Source organism: Cryptotermes secundus, unplaced genomic scaffold (genome assembly GCF_002891405.2).
Source record: "Cryptotermes secundus unplaced genomic scaffold, Csec_1.0 scaffold337, whole genome shotgun sequence".
NCBI classification, from domain to species: domain Eukaryota; kingdom Metazoa; phylum Arthropoda; class Insecta; order Blattodea; family Kalotermitidae; genus Cryptotermes; species Cryptotermes secundus.
The window spans coordinates 621,093-639,031 of NW_019733323.1; the positions used below are offsets into that span (position 1 = coordinate 621,093).

General features: G+C 38.4%; 1 protein-coding gene across 10 annotated transcripts in view; it reads left to right on the top strand.

Annotated features, from left to right (window-relative positions):
* LOC111867958 (CUGBP Elav-like family member 4) overlaps positions 1–17,939 on the top strand; it is a 239,562-nt gene that overhangs the window by 160,152 nt on the left and 61,471 nt on the right. For 7 of the 10 annotated variants that reach the window (XM_023858205.2, XM_023858213.2, XM_023858209.2 and 4 more), the window contains 2 exons: positions 13,662–13,805; positions 15,567–15,705. In XM_023858205.2, coding sequence (XP_023713973.1) covers positions 13,662–13,805; positions 15,567–15,705 — 283 coding nt within the window. The remainder of the gene's footprint in view (positions 1–13,661; positions 13,806–15,566; positions 15,706–17,939) is intronic. The other 3 variants (XM_023858211.2, XM_023858210.2, XM_023858208.2) reach the window with 1 other exon arrangement.

The following is a 17,939-nucleotide window of genomic DNA, read 5'->3' on the forward strand; positions in this document are numbered from 1 at the left end:
ATATTTCTCTTGTGAGATCCAAAGTTCTCATGGCGAAGGCTATGGAAATCACAGGCTTCTGGAATGTAACACGGTATAGTCTTGTGGATGTTAAAGACGTTTCGGAGGAACATGCTGCTTCCAGCTTCAGGAACGAATAGTTATCCAATATAGGGGGATGAACAACCGTACTAACAGCCCAGTGCTCCTAGCTCGGCTCTTTCTCTTTCTCTCTACTCGTACCACGTTTTTCCATACTTGGATTACTCTTCTGCCCTGAAGATGGTTTCAGAGCATGTTCCTCTGAAATGTCAGCAAACATCTGCCAGACTACACACCATCTTATCTGTCAGGTGACCCGTGCGAGGATTGAACGTATTTAACCGTATGTAACACTGGCGAGCCGGTCACGGTAGCCGAGCGGTCTAAGCTATGTACTGTCTTCACTCGCTTGGAAGCCGGGATCCTGAGTTCGAATCCCATACAAGACATGGATGTTTGGTATGTGTGTTTATTCTGTGTTTGTGTTGTCCTGTGTTTAGGCAGAGGCCTTGCGACGTGCTGATCACTCGTCCAAGGAGTCCTACCGTCTGTAAAATGATCATGAAACTAAAAATCAGAGGCCAGAGCCCAAGGGGGCTGTAGACCCAGTGAAAAAAAAATATAATGGCGAATCTTGCTACAGTGTAAAGTTGTAAAGTTGTCCACAGTGAACAGTCTCCTAAAAGAACCTATCCGGATAAATATATGCGTTTACTAGTACGTTATATCAGGAAGAGTGCGATGTCTAGGTGGACTGCTGCTGTACCGGTATAGACGGGGTTCACATCGCTGTCCATTCATGCCAGTTGTCTAATTCTGGGGCTTAAGTTGCATTTGCGCTTACCGAGCTAAAGGCTACCGTATTTGTGCTTCTCATTTGCATTCTAGTGACATCTGTTGAATAGCTTATAAATCAGAGTAAGATTGAGCAGCAGCCATGCCATAGCGGAAGCCCGGGTTTAAACCCAGGGTAGTCCATATGGAATAATTGGGGAGCAAAGTGGTGCTGAAGCAGATTTTTCTCCGAAGACATCGGATTTTCACTGTCAATTCTTACTCCAACATTGCTTCATACCGATATATTATCATGGGTTGATAAGGGCCTATACAGCCACAATTCAAAAGGGCTCATCTTACCCCTATAACCGCTCTATGTTGTGATACTTTTTCTGATGGCCCACGTTGTAGAGATAATTTTTATAAAACAGATTCACGTTTTTAGTAGAGTCACCTCTGTGACTCCTCCGTGATTTTACAAGGGTTGGATAAAAAGTAGTGGCAAGACTGCTGTAACATGAAAGGTGTGCGTCAGGTGGCAGTAGCGCCGTCTGTAGCTGATAGCAGAAGTTCAGTTGAAGTAGTGCAGTGAGTGGCTCTGGTTGTTTTTCATTGAATTGCATTGTGCATCGTCTTGAAGTGCAGGAGTCCAGTTCAAGCACCCTAACATGTTTACGAAACAAGAACAAAGCTCCTGGATAAAAATTGAACTTGCACGAGGTCGTAGTGCACAAAACTCTTATCAGGGACTGCGAGAAGCATGTGGTGTTGCTGCTTTGCCATATCGCACAGTGGCACGATGGGTGAAATTGTTCCGCGAAGGGAGGGATGCCGTTCAGGACGACCCCATGCTGGCAACCACACAATTCAGCTTCTTGCTTCTTTGCTGGATGTCGATCGTCGATGGGCTACGCGGGAGTTAGCTGCTGAGGTAGGCGTATGTCACAAAACCGTGCTCTACATTCTGCACGATATTCTTGGATACCACAAAATTGCAGCGCTTTGGGTACCCCATACAATGTCCGAGGTGCAACAATGGCAACGTTATGCAATTGCACAGGACTTGTTGGACCGGCACCAAAGGGATGGTGACGACTTTCTTAGAAGAATCGTCACTCTGGACGAAACTTGGGCTCGCTCATACGAACTGCACTTGAAGCAACAATCAAATGAATGGAAGCATCCTGGCTCTCCTTGTCCAAAGAAAGTGCGCCCTACACAGAGTAATGTGAAGGCAATGTTCATTGTGGCATATGACATTGATGGAGTGATACTGTACCACACTGTACCTCAACGACAGACTATAAACGCTGCCTACTACTGCAATTTCCTACGTAATCATCTTCGTTCAGCACTCAGGAGAAAGCGACGACACTTGTTGGCAACGAACCCAATCATCCTTCATAACAATGCAAGGGCTCATACTGCTGACGCTGTCAAGGATCTCCTTCGCCGCTGGCGATGGGAGATACTGCAACATCCGCCATACTCGCCCGATATGAGTCCGTGCGATTATGATCTTTTCGCCAAAATGAAAGAACCACTGCGAGGGACACGTTACAACACAAGAGAGGAGATTATTCGTGCTGCAGGGCGGTCACTGCTGGACATCAACAGAAGTGGATGCGCTGATGGTGTACAACACCTTTCACAAACTTGGCAGAAGGTGGTACACATGGGGGGGGGGCGATTATATTGAAGGAATGTAAGTGTGTTTACCTCAGGTAATACAGTCATTTCAGAACTATAGAGATGTTGCCACTACTTTTTGCCCGACCTATGTATAATAATTCTCACCTTACAAGGCTTCTACCTTCCGATCTCTTGGTTGTCGCTCCGGCCACCTTCCATACCCCGTTGTTGAACAGGTAGGTATTTGTGAAGGGAAAGAGTAGTTGTTGGTCACCGGTAAGCGTACATGATTGGCTTTCAATCTGGACGGTATTCGGTCAGGTGAGTTATCTTGGTCAGCCGGTCTAGTTAGGTACTGTTAGTTAGGCCGCACACCAGCATGCGTCAAGACATGTAACAGTCAAGACACGATATCTGCGACATGACGCAAAGAAAGGGGCACAGTTGAAACGAATGAGACCATGAAAACCGCCGCACACCGGTCTGAGTCATGATGCTGACTTCAGCTTCATACTGACGAATCACGAATGAAGCAAGACAGCGTCTTTTGTCTCATGTCTTGATGCTTGTCTTGACGCACTTGGTATGCGGCCGCCATAGAGATGAGCTCTAGTGTTAGGGCGTAGCAGGCCTCGCTCAGGCAGAACAGGAAGAGATTTACGTTAACAGCTTTGCTTGAACACCATTTCAGTTTCACACAATATTTTATTTATTGTTCGCTGTGCGTTTAATGCCAAATTAGTTACTTTACTGGCTTAATTGATAACTTATTATACTATGTTCATGCTTGTATCACTCGAGTTTCCGGTAACTTACTTTTACTAAGCGAACTTGTACAAAATACAAAAATGAATATTTTGTGAATGTGAGGGCGTGACACAGTTTTGCGTCCACAGATTTCAGAAGTTGGAAGACAACTAATTTTGTCAATGAGCTCTCCGAAGTAGCGAGCTTCTTCGAGCCCAAACTTCCAAGAGGGAACTCCGCCCTGCAACAAGTTCAAAATTTGGGAGTTCACCAGAAATTTACGTACTTCAATGATATAGACTTGCTACGATATTTTAGCCCTTAAAGTCTCAACGGTACTTTTGACAGCATCTTGATGTGTTGGCGTAGGTGTCTGGTTTTCGATTTTCTAGACCGGAGCCGCTATTTCCTTGAAAGAGCTCCTCAGTTATCCTCACGAGGCTAAGTGGACCCCGATCCAGACCCACTACTTCTCAGAAAATCTGGTAGAGCAGGGAATCGAACCCCGACCTTTGGATCTGTAGACAGGAACTCTGACCACTTGACCATAGAGGCGGTCTATGCCACCCTAACTAGAACAGCTAAATACGAGTATTCAGGAAGCGTAGCGACTGCTACATCCTGTCCACTCAGCGAGAATCAGTTCTGTCACTTTCTGAATGTAAATATGTGATTAATTCTTTACTCTTTACTTATAAATTATAGGTTTTAGTTAATTACCCCGTGATTAACATAATTAATGTTAATTATAATCCTAATGAACGGTTACACCCCATGCGGACAACCGAAAAAGAGATGGAACCGGAAACACGAAAATTAGTGAAGCAACATTAGTATAATGAACAGAAATTTATATAGGATTTGAGGTTCTGCTTGCCACCTGTTTTCACGCTGGTATTCTTCTCGGCTTATTCTGCGACCATGAATATGGAAGCGATATGTTCCTCTGAAACGGCGGTGTATTCCAGAAGATGGTAATTTTCTTTCGAATGAAGGTCACTTCGTGATTAAAATTTAATATAAAAATAATCGGTTTGTATGTGTTTCTGATCCCTTTTAGGATATGATTATCTAATCTTCTTTTACATTAAACAGTTTTTCTTACTTTAATGTTACTAATTTAATTCAAATTGCATTAACATTTGTGGCATATCACTCTGCAGGGGTTTCCATCATATCAGAATAAATGAAAGAATCAAATGGTGCAATATCTGAAGAAGCTTCCCTGCTTTACTCGCTTTCGGTTTACTTAATATCTCTTACGCCTACACAGAGTTACACTTAATTCTCTTATATTAAGTACAGGTGTCAAACAACAGAGTTTGAACGAAGTACAGTAAAACTCCATTTAAATTTTCTTTATCAATGGATTTAAAAATTAAATTGAGAAAATATTAAACGGACAAATAAATCCAATACTATGTATTACTAACATGGGATTAGTGAATTTTAATGATAAATAAGGGAAACCTTAAACCAGGAAACACGAAATTGGGGTTCCACTGAATTTTAAGATGTTTAGGTACCCAATCTTTAAGAACGATCTAACCTAAGAAATTACCTAATCAGTAAACACATACATTACAAAACTTCAAAGAGTGAGAGGTAATTCAAAACCAATTTAAGTAAAAATTCTCGGATATAAATCTGAATATTGCTATAGTTCTTGTTACTTTTTCAAGACCTTTAGAAGTACAGAGTTATTTTCGTTATTAGTACAGATATTTCCTTCTCAAATATTAATCTGCTCACAGGAAGGACCATTTGATGTACTGAAATGTTTATATTCATGAAATTGTTTGCAGTAAAAGCTATGAATTTTTGGACACTATGGGGCGAAATCTCTTGGCAAAACTGGCCAAACTGCCACCAGTTGCCTCTACTGGTGTATTCTTTTCTTGGACACATTCCATGAGCCACGGCAGTAAAATGTTTTTTATATCATCAACAGGTGTCACATTGTGGAGCGTGCCTGCTCCTTGCCAAAATACCCACTTGTGTGGTTACGCTGTAAAAAATGAGTTTACTAAACTGTATCAAACTCGCCTCTTCCATGCATACATCACTGTCATATCAAAATATTAAAATAAGTAAGAATAATGAACTACTTTAGAGTACCGTGCAGTGTAAAATATATTAAGTAATTTATTTTACTGTCTCTACGTATTTCGGTCTGTATGGTTCATCTTCAGAAGGAACACATTAAAAGGAAATGCATTAAAATTGTTGTAACATTTTTATATGATAACTTTTTTGTCTAATATTATAATTTTAAGTCATAGAACCACAAGAAAATTCATAAGATACAAACTACGCGCCGAAAAAAACAACAGAAATATTACTGATGAAGAAAGCAGTCTGCTTTTACCGGTTCTCACGGTCTATTCGCTTGCAGATTTCTTATATTTTTTCTTCTACCCTGAAGATGGAGGCGATACGTTCCTCCGAAACGTCGGTTAACACCACATATACACGGTGCCAAATCCCAGAAGACTGCTTTCTTCATAGTCACCGCCGTGAAAGCCTCAAATCTTACAGAAATATTACTGGCAACCATTATTATACATATAAGTATATATATATACGCTACAATAAAAATGACAGATAACAAGCAAGAAATACAATAACGAGCAGAACTCATAGGGTATAACTAGATGTAACTGTATAATATTAGACAAGGCTTTTGTATAATTTTAAAGTAATTTTAAATCACTTCCTTTTAATGCCTACCTTTTAAAAATGACCCGTATAGACCGAAACATGTAGAGGCAGTAAAATAAATTACTTAATATATTTTACACTAGATGGTACTCTTATTAAGATCATTGTTAATATGAATGTAATAGTCCATACGTGAATAAATAAATACGCATCACTTTCAAATATCTGTATTTGTTTTAACGTATGAACAGTAGCATTTGTCTTTTAAGTTTCCTTCCCTAAATTCATTCAGTTAAGTGAAACACTGCATCAGGAATGTGGAACGAATCCTTCCTGAGAAACTAAAATCATTAATTTGGTTGATAAAATTGCCACCTTTTATAGACTCCGAATGCTTGTTATTGTTTCCGCAAGAACATGTCATTGAATCAGATCAATCCAATTCGCAACGTAGCTCTCTTAAGATTCCACTCCTTATTCTCCCTGGTGACATGCATTTCTCATCTGTGACATAAGTTCTGCATGTCTCATCCATTTTATCCTTGATTTCATCTCACTGCTACAAAGCGAGATCCATTTTGTTACAGATGGCATTATGGCGTTCACCAAGAATTCTACTCATTGGTCAGATACTGACACTTTAGTCTAGAATGTCGGAACAGATAATGAAATTAGATGGAAAATTATACGTGAATTAGACTAGTCTGTACATACGAACTCTCACCGTTAGCCCTGTTGCAGCTTATACACTCTTCAGTTAGAAACTTATTAGGAATCGCTGTATGCCTGTTGATCGGATGCGACTAATATAAAATTAGTGTATGTAAATTCCAATTACCGGATAGAATCACATTTTAAATACTTTGGTATTTATGCTATTTAAAGTTAGGTCAATCTACTATCTTAAATACAAAATCTTAGTGGAGTTCATATACATAAATTTTATAAATCTCAGAGTCCGTTATGGAACATGAGTAAATTGTGATTAACACGCTCACGCTAAATATAGAAGATAGCCCCTACAATGTTTTTTTTTTCGTAAGTCAATTTATGATGCAGTTAACATAAACTGAATCTCATCTTCGTTTGTGTCTAACATGAAAAGCGGTTTCTAATTGGAGAAATTTCTGCAACAGTATTTCTTGTAGACATATGTTAATCATAATCAAAAATATTAACGAATTTCTGCCTCATGAAAGCAAAAGAATGCATTAACATTTTTAATTTATATTTCTTCCCAAAAATATAAATTAAAGTTAAAACTCATATGTGGCCGGATGGAATAGCAATATAATGAGTCAAATCACACATTTCTCCTACTCTAAGAGCAAAGTAATAGAATTTAGCTGTAACTTAAAAAATCTTACATATGAAATGATTACATTCGTTTAGTGTTTTAGTTAAATCATATAAAACATGAAATTATTTAAGAGAATTTATTTATTACGCTTATGGTTTGTTTAACGACTTTGTAAGTAACTCAGATAATGTATCAACGAATTATATGATGATTAGTGAATGATGAATTGGGAAGGATGTGGAAAGAGGTGGTTGTGGCCTGGTTTGAAGAACGATCCCAGCATTGGACCGAAAGGACTGAGGTAAACCACGAAAACCTCAGTCAGGATGGTCGCTGTCCGGTCCGATATTTCAGGGCAGTATCTCCTGAACATGAAGCAGGATTATTATCCGCTCGCCCGCTACTTCCTGAGTTGGAGAAGGAAACAGCAAAGAACAAAAATGGTTTCTTTCTAGAATTTGTCCTAGAAATACTGATATTTGAAACGGAATATAAAAATACGAGTATATGTGCGAGAGGCATTTGTGTTCTAAGACTTTTGTAAGAGAGAAGATGCAAAGGAATGCTTTACCGGTCTGTTTCTTAGAAATCAAGGAAATTGTTTAGTTTAAAATTTTTTTTACGGTTTCCCGCACTGTGAAGACGTGTTGTTTGGACACAGCTCAACTTTCCGAAGGAACATGTCATCCCCCACGAAAGACCAAGTCAAGGAAGAAACAAACAAGAGCAGACAGCAAGCTGAGGTGTTACAACCCAGAAGGTCGTATTCTTCAGTCAGTGCAGTGAGATTTAATTCCAACATTTCCAACAAATGTTTTGAAACAAAAACCAGAACAAACTCCGTGGCCTGTAGTCCGCAAGCTAACTATACCGACTGAGCGAAGACCGCTTGTCGGCGAAGTTAGTGCCAGCTTTAGCGGATAGAGGGTGTCACGTGGTCAGCGCAACGGATCCCCACGGCGGTTAATCTCGGTTTTCTAGACCGGAGCCGCTATTTCCTTGAAAAAGCTCAATTATCCTCACGAGGCTGAGTGAACCATGTTTTATAATTCGTGTGCGAATTCTTCTCATCGATTTATACTTCTATAATTTTATATTGTTGCTTGCACTTAGGTTTGGCTGAGTGCAAGGGGCCTGATAGTGTAATTTGGCCCAATACGAATCAGTTCAGTGAAGAAGAAGAAATTTAACTGGAGAAGTTCTGTTTGCGCGCACAATATTTGTTAACTGTTGCATTTCTTAGACATAAACCTTAAAATATTTCTGGTCTTAAAACAAAGACACCATGATCCCTAGAAACGTCGGTATCTTCATACCAGACTACACCGTGTCACAACCCAGAAAAACAGAATATGAAAAACTACCACCATTAAGACCTCGAAACTTTTGTAAATTTTCATTCTATCCCTCTAATCATTCTTATGGCATCTACTTCCCTCCCTTTACACAAAAGTCAACGCACACCAGAATTCTTATATTGAAAAACTCACTTAAATTTATCTCCTACAAAATAATTCGTCTTTTCTCTTCAGTTTTATATTGTGAATCCTTTTGCTTTTTTATGCATTTAACATCGGAAAAGTAACGCGAAGAACTTCATCCCTTTGCTGTATCCTGCAGCATTTCTTTTTGTAAATTTTACCAGTGAAATTAGGTTCGTAAATCCTTTATAACTATCTAGCAAAATCCTATTTTCAGCCCCTCTTTGTGGGAGATTGTGGGTTAGTGAAATACTATGTAACATCGATTTGGGTAACCGAATTTAATAATTCTGTGGAATTGAATGAGAATAACTAGAAACAGAAAACAGAAGATAAAGGAAGGGATCTGATAGATGTGATATCAATGCATGTGCCGTTACTTTGTGCCTGATGTTTGAAGATGACAGGCGAGTCAGCCCATAAACATCTACTTCAGTAAAAGAAACTAAACTTGTAACAGAGAGCATGGAATTGAAATATCTGGCCCATTTCTAAAAATAAGCATACTACTGCGTTTCTTCTGCACAGTTATTCTTCAAGACTGACGTCTAATTCTTTAATCTGGCAGTTTTGGCAGGTGGCAGTGGTGAAATATATTACGATAATGTTCCCTGCTCCTTTCGAATCTTTGTTTATGTCAGTAGCTTCAAGCGGTAAAATATATTGCAGTATATTTTAATTTCATATAAAAACTATTGACTATAGTCAGTATATTGCAGTCACTCACTCACTCATGGAGCTGAACCCTTCTTGAGAAGCCGCCAATTGTGCAGCTACTCAAGAATTTCCCAATATTTTATGGAACCCGAAGGTTCATTACCGTGTTCACAAGAGCCCTCCACTGATCCATATCCTGAGCCACATCAATCCAATCCATACCATCCCTTCCTATCTCTATAAGATCGAGACGCCCTCCAGGTATGGATGGAATCTGCGAATATATTGAATAGGCAGTCGCTGACAGCCGACAAGGGATGGTCCTCCATCTTGGGTGCTGGGTGTATGGCTAACAACTCCTCGCCATAAAAAAATAAGCTTGTTACGAAAATGTTCAAAAAGCCTCGGACCTGGACGGATCCTCTGAATAAACGACTTAGGCTAAAGAAATAAAAAACCCAGCAATGCAAAAATCTGCTTTGTATAAGGAGAAATGGAAAGAACTTAGGTAACCACTTTTTATTGAGACTCCTGCATGTAAAATAAATGCGCCAGATAAACTCAAAATTAATTACCAGGCCAAATTCTGTTAATTATTGAGTACATATATTTAACATACTTCAAAGTTATAAAATGTATTAAAGGTGCATCACGTTGTTCGTGACTTTTGGAAGAAATCATAAGACCTGCTCTTCTTCATATGTTTATTTATATAATCATGTTAGCAGGAGCTATTGTTTAGAAATTGCACAATATGGTGATCACTTTTAGTATAAAATAATTTCCATTATTACAGATTTAAGTTGCGATAAACTTTCCCATTTTAGATACGGAACGGAAGCTTAGAGCATGCGCCATGTTTGACAATTTTAACATAGGTCTACAAGAAAAATCTGCATATAGGTTTACTGCATACTTAACTGTATTTTGTTTAAAAGAAAATATTAGTGCAGACAGATGCACTAACAGGATGGTTTGCTAAACCCGTCTTTCCTTATAAAATAAATAATGTAGGAAAATAATACCACTATAGGCCTTTAATTTGTAAACACATCCATAACTTCGCCTGGAAGGGTACCTCAAATCTTGGGTGGTTTCTTCCGCCCTGAATAGAAGTTAGGTATTTTTCAGGAGTTTGTTATTATAGATAAATTTTGATGGAAATATTTTAGTAGCATTTAAAATTTTTTATTATTCTGTTATATTTAGAATCCCATTATAGGTGTAGCTGTCCTACCAGAGCTTTTCAAGTTACTGAAGTAAGTCTTTTTCAATAAAATTTGTTTTTAGTAATTTTCCAATACAATTTCAACATTCTCTATGCTAGTAGTTCAATTAAATTCAGTTCCTTTATTTAAGTACTTACCAGCAACGAGTGGCTAATAACAGGCGAGCACTGAAATTGTACATAACAAAAGGTAGGCTACCACCGCGGCGACCCGGGTTCAATCCCGGGTCTGGTCAAGTGGGATTTGTTGTGGACAAAGTGGCTCTGGGGCGGGTTTCCTCCGAGTACTTCGGTTTTCCCTGTCAATTTTCTTTCCACCGAGTTCTCCATCATGATAATCACCCGGGGCAAATACCCTAGTCCAATCAGCGGCCGCCGTGCCGAGTGGACCCAGGTGGACTCCACCCCTCCCCCCTAAGCGAATTTTAAAAGGTAGGCTAAAACTAGAACTAGAATTAAACTAAAAAATAATTCTACGCAATAAAATAATACAGATAGCACTATAATGACGTAATTCGGTAGGATTAAGCAAAGGAAAATGTATCGTCAAGGGAGATGTTACGTTTATTGAAAACTTCCAGATATTTTCAGATGTTGTTTGTAGCCGTGACACACCTTAAAGGGCTAAGTCCTGAGACATTGCTAACGTTAAAAATAGAAAAGTCTCTAGTTTGCTTAGTGGGCACACGGAGACCAACAGTATCCATAATAGAAAAACGACCAATTGTGTTCTTGAAAATGTTAATAAGAGATAAAGTGTCAAGATTTTGTTCTCTGGAATAAAGCGTTTCACAAATGTGAATAAATCAACATTGATTCGTAATTAAAAAAGGAGATGGTACGAATAAATTGATTGTAGCATAAATTTGCAAACTTTTTTGTGTGATTGCGGCTTGTTAGAATCTGCTAAAGTAAGGTTATTCCAAACGGAAACGTGTACTCAGGCTTTGAACGAATTAAAGTAATATATAAAATTTTAGACTATCCAAAGATGTAAAATTGTATGTGATCAAACGAATTAGTCGTAACAGCTTTAGTGCCTCAGAATGCAAATAACCAACATGGCGATGAAAACGCAGTTTTCTGCCTAACATAACCCCAAAGTAATTAAAAACTGTACTGTTACTTTTACGAGTAAAAGAAATTATATTTGTTTCGAATGCGTTCATTTTCATCTAATTTTCAATGCACCATTTCTTTGCGGAGTCTGTATGAGATTATAGTGATTTACAATTCTTAGTGGATTTTATGACACGAAATATTTTTAAATCATCGTCATCAAAGAGCAGGAATTGGGAAAAAGACGGATTTTGGCGCATATATCGTTAATGAAAACATTGAACAATGCAGGTCCCAAACTGGAGCCTTATGACACTCCTCACAGTTGGGAAAATCTCCCTAAAGTGGAAAAACAGAAAATCTAGTTGATAAATAACTTTGAAATAAATTAATATAATAATCAGAAAGTCCAAATTGTTGAGTTTATGTTGCAAAAGACTATGAGGAACTTTGTCAAAGTTCTGGCTGAGGTCAAAATTATTTGAATTGGTCGGCCCTTGTGAACTGACATAAATGACTTTTATTTAATAAAACCATGCAGAGATTGGCGAAGTTTAAATTTAAAAATGAAAGGAGAGGTGATCATGTATTATACTCGCAAAAATTTAGGTAGAACTATTTAAAATTCTGATCGGTCTGTAATTAGTGGTGGCACGCGGTAGCGTAGTTGGTTGAGGCACTATACTACAAGCCGGAAGGTCGCGGGTTCAAGTCCCGGTGAGGTCACTGGATTCTTTTTTCAGTTGACTTAAACCTTCCAGCCGCACTATGGCCCTGGGGTCGACTCAGCCTCTAACAGAAATGAGTACTAGGAATTAATTAAATAATTTTCCTGTGGAGTAAAGCGCGGCCGGCGCGTAAGGCTGACAACCTTACCGCCATCTTTGAGCCGATTGTCTAGATCAAGGGTCTCCAAACTACGGCCCGCGGGTCACATCCGGCCCGCGAAAGAATTGTGCAGAAATGCGCCAATTGAACTAATTTTCCAATGAGTACTGGTAAAAAAATACTTGTTCATAGATTTCAAATTCATTAATTAAGATTGTGTTTAAAATATATTGATATTCCAAATTATGTTAATATTAATATTATTCACAATTTTACTAATTCTGGACCGTATACTGCGCGGTATTTCTTCGTACTTGTTCGGCCTCGATCGGCAGTGTCACTTCGTGGCAATGTAGGCAGGACGAGCAGTTCGTTACTAGCCGTCTTCTGCACAAGACTACTTCCAGTGGTGCAGTGTAATTGTAACACCACCGCCGGTGTCGTACTTATTACCATTTTTGTATTAAAGGCAACTTGTGTCCAGTTTTGCTCTGTTCTGAGAATTGGTAGCGAGGAATGTTGATAAGGCTACCGGAACTTTTGTCCATTCTACGACGGCTATCGGTTACCCCTCCCAGCCGACAAAGGATGTTTCCAGAACGCTCTCAATGTGTAGGTGTAGAGGAGTCCAGTCAGCAACAGTTCGGTTCAGCCCGCAGCCGGTCTCTACATAAGTGTACGAAGAGTAGTGTAGTGGGTTGTCGCACGCAACCAAAAAAGGACACAGCACAAGACACGATATACACAAAATATAGGAAGAACGACTTCCATAGTGGAAGAATGATATAATACGCGAATTTGAAATAGACGTATAAGATGATAAATCTTAACAAATGTTAATATATATAAATTATATTGTAATACATGAAGAATATACATTTTAAATCATTTTATAAACGACACATGATGGCGAGCAGTGCAGTAGTTTAACGTAAATAACACACCTGAGGATGGCACAGTGATGGCGAAACATGTAGTGAAGTGACATGTGAGATTGTGTGCACTAGAAGACGGTCAATACATACATATCATGGACGAGAATCAGTGCAACAGGACGATAAAATACAACATTACTCATTTGTAATTGTGAATTAATGTTGACAGATGCACACAGACGTTTATTTCATGAGTTGAGGACTTTAACCCTCTTTCATTGGGACTTTTAGCACTGTAGCCACTAGTTCCCATATCCCATCATTTGGAAACTGTACTTAGAGTAAATGAGCAAGTGTTTTTATTTTGTCTAATATAAAATGGCACATTGTTTTAGGGAGCTTCCTCAAGCCTCGTGGTGAAGTTCGCGGACACAGAGAAAGAGCGTCAGCTGCGTCGCATGCAACAGATGGCCGGCAACATGAGTCTCCTCAACCCTTTTGTCTTCAACCAATTTGGGGCATATGGTGCCTATGCACAGGTACATGGCACTTTCGGTATCCCCTATTAGACATTCTTGTATTATTGCCTCATCATATTACTTTAACATATTGTATATGACAAGCATTGCACAATTTAATGCTCTTCATTTTTATTAACAGTGCTCATGAAATGTCATTAAGCAGAAAATCTGTACTGTACGTATTAGGCCTTTGCCTCACCTTTCACATGATCCTACACCGGAAATTTTCCAGATCCACAATTTGCAGTATACAGGGCTATTCATAAGTCTGTGAAACATTTTGAAAATTTATAATAAATAAACTACGCAACGGATCCCAAATTTTGTTACACTGAAATAGAGATAAACTCACCAAGTTCTTTTTACATAGCTCACAGATGCTCAATGTGTCCACCTTTGCTGATACGGCAGACATCTATGCGATGATCCATTTCGTCCCACACCTGTGTCAGCGTATCATAGTTGACCGGAGCCACAGCAGTGATGATATGGTTGCGAAGATCTCTGAGATTAGCAGGCATGGAGGCTTTAAGGAAACTTGGAGAGATTCATTCTCTGTCGACGTAAGAATTACCACGATCCGATGCTCAGTTCATTTGTGAATTTTTAAAATGTTTCACGGACTTATGAATAACCCTGTATTATAGGTGTATATTCATGTAAAACAACATTCTTGTCATGCCATTTATTATTGCACAATTTAGAGATGTGATCATAAATCTCAAATTGGACTTAATGCATTGGCTTTCCCATAATTATAATTCACTTATGTATATAATAAAATCATAAATGACAGTTTTATAAAATTAGTTTGCAAAATAATTAGACATTTCCTCAAAGTATTTTCAACTGGTGATAACACTTTCATTTCAATTTCCATTTTCATTTTTGTAGCAACTTGTCTTCTGTTTGGAGGAATGACACCTACACATTATAAAAGATTTCTCAGTTTGAACATTATTTCAGCACAGTCGAGTATGAGTGTTATGGGAAAGTGGATGCCAGCATGATATACTGAAAAACAGTGGAGGACGTTGTGTGCTTATGCGTGTCATCAATCATGACTGTGTTGGAGGGGATAATGCTTTTCCAGATTTGGTATTGTTCAGATCACTTCATTCAATGTTCTCAGCATGTTTTTAGCAGTACTTAAAATGATTAGGTGTGAAAAATCTTAAGATAGAGGCAGAATATTCCTCCAAAATATTAGTATCTGCCTACAAGGCTGCAGATGTCACAACCCAAAGTACAAGAATCTGGACAATCACTGCCATTAAAACCTCAAAATTTACATCAGCCTGAAGATATTCAGCATGTACCTCCAAAATATTGGTATCTGTCTACAAGACTAGATGGCATCACAAACCAAATAACTAACCACAAGTAGTTCCAAATTTGTTAATAACCAGCACTCACTGTTGGAGACTGTTCTGATGCAATTGAACCCACCTTATATAGTCACGTTTCCTTCTCGTAATTTCTATTATACTATCGTCATCTTTTATCCCTGTCATTCCAAGTGGCTACTTATCAAGACATTCCCCCTTAAGAATGCAATTTGCTGTTTGCATCTTCCGTCTTTGCACTGGGCAACACTTTCAGTCTGCAATATTTATTTGTTTGTGAGAGTTTAAAACTGTACATTGTCTACTATCAAAGAATTGTTCAAGTTTTAGAATCAGAAATAAGAAATATTGTGAACATGCTGCAGTGTATGAATTTCATCTGATCTGTACTTGTTGTTGCCTTTCCCCATGTTGCATGGCGCTTTGCGGGTAGCCCGTGCAGCAACAGGCAGCTCTGATGGCAGCTGCTACAGCTCAAGGCACTTACATCAATCCCATGGCAGCTCTTGCCACACAGATCCCTCATGCAACCCTCAATGGCATGGCCAACCCCGTTGTACCACCCACATCAGGTAAGTACCTGGGAGACCCAGGAGGTTTTGTTTAGATTTCTCAAACACTCAGGGTCATGCTGGAATTTTTTTTTCTGTCCCTGTAACAGGCAATGAATCCCATAGGGTTGTGAGATGTCAAGGCTCCCATATTTTCTATAGACAGTCAGCTCATAGATGGTGGTAAGGTTGTCAGCCTTACATGCTGGCCACCCTTTAGCCCCCAGGAAGATTCCTGGTACTCATTTCTGTTAAGAGGCTGTGTCAACACCAGAGCCATAGTGCAGCTGGAAGGATTAGGTAAATTGAAAAGAAAAAAGAAAAAAAAACAATCAGGACTCAAACCCACAACCTTCCAGCTTGTAGCTTAGTGCCTCAGCCACCTGCATTACCGCGTGGCCCTGGGGTCATGCTGGAATAGAAAATTAAAATAGAGACAAATGTGAAGATATTAAATCTAAAACGAAAAAAGGATTTAGAAAGATCTTATTTTACTGCAAGATATTATATGCCAGTTACCTTAAGCGTTTAATGATTTTGTTTGTAACTTGGAAGAAATTCTTTTGTAATCTAAAAAATTAGTATATAAATAATCTGTAATTTCACATTGTCACTTCTTGTCCTGAGAAACAAAAGTGGTTTGCCATAGATTGAGAGATGAGATCAAGAGATCCTAGGGCAGCTGGGTATGAGGATATGGATTTCATTCAGCTGACTTAAGATAAAATTTATTGGGGAACTCTTTCGACATGATAAAGAAACTTTACATTTCACAAAACAAGGGGAGTTTCCTGACTAGCTGAGTGACTGTTATCATCTCAAGAAGTACCCTGTTCTGTGGAATCAGTCATTTACTACATAGCAATAGTTTTCTGTATAACTACTAATGACATTATTTAAGTGACAATGATAATAAATGAAATAGTGAAAATATTATTTTTGAGAACAAAATAACATACACTGACAAAATAGGTTTATTTATTTTATAAAAACAGTGAAAAAGTAAAATATTCCTGTAACAGGCCTTGGAGGCCCATGGGGTTGTGAGATGTTGAGGTTCCCACATTTTCTAGACAATCGGCTCATAGATGGCGGCAAGGTTGTCAGCCCTATGCGTCAGCTGCCCTTTACCCCCAAGAATATTCCAAGAATACTCCTTATACTCATTTCTGTTGGAGGCTGAGTCTACCCCAGGGCCATAGTGCGGCTGGAAGGATTAGATAAATTGAAAAAAAAAATCCAGTGACCTCATCGGGATTCGATCCCGCGACCTTCCAGCTTGTAGCATAGTGCCTCAACCAACTACATTACCGGGTGCCCCTTAATAAAACAGTATATATTTTTATATCAATACATGATTTACAAATATCTCTTCAGTACTATGAAAGGTAGCTGAATCACGATTTAAATTTCAACATTTTCTGAATTCATTATGCTAAATTGCTGTGAGGTCTGAATATATAGAGAACTGTCTGCTAATTCCTTCTACACTTTAACCTTACAGCAGCTCTATGGGAACTGTATTAAACTGCAGCTGACAGCTAGTGAAAAAGGGTTAAAATACTTTCTATAAATTGTAGGATTAAATACTTTACTACAGAATAATGATATGAACAAGCTAATTAGTACTGTATAATAATAATCATCACTGCTTTATAGAAATAAAACTGAGATTTTAAAAAAGCCAGAGAATTGTATATTAAAGAACTTTGACAAATTCACAAAGATGGTGTCAACAAGATGGAGAACAGAAAATGAAACTCAATAAAACCTTTCTGTGTCTTGTACCTAGAATTCATATTACAAACCATGCTCTGTCCCATCAGAAGAACTTGGTTTTGTGGTGGATAAATCTGAACTGAGCCTAATTTCTACTCTCATTTATCCTGTCATTCTTCAGCAGTTCACCTATTATCATGTCAATTTCCTGAACTTAGAGTAAAAACTGGACCTGTAGGTTGAAAATGTTGCACTATTCTGTATAAATGAATCTTCAGGATTTTCAAGGCTTTAAGAACAAATACTTTAGAGAGCTCATTTGTTTGTGGGCTATTGATGAAGTAACATTTTTAAACACATTCTGAGTCTCATATAAGATTTTAAGTTTCCATGCTGAACGAATGTGTTAAAACTTTCTTGGGTGATCAGCCATGTCAATGTTAAACTAAAAACCAACGTTTCACAGATCTCCTTGTTCCCCATCTAGACCCTGAAGATGGAGACTGAGGAGCTTTCTGAAGCGTTCATTTTTAGTT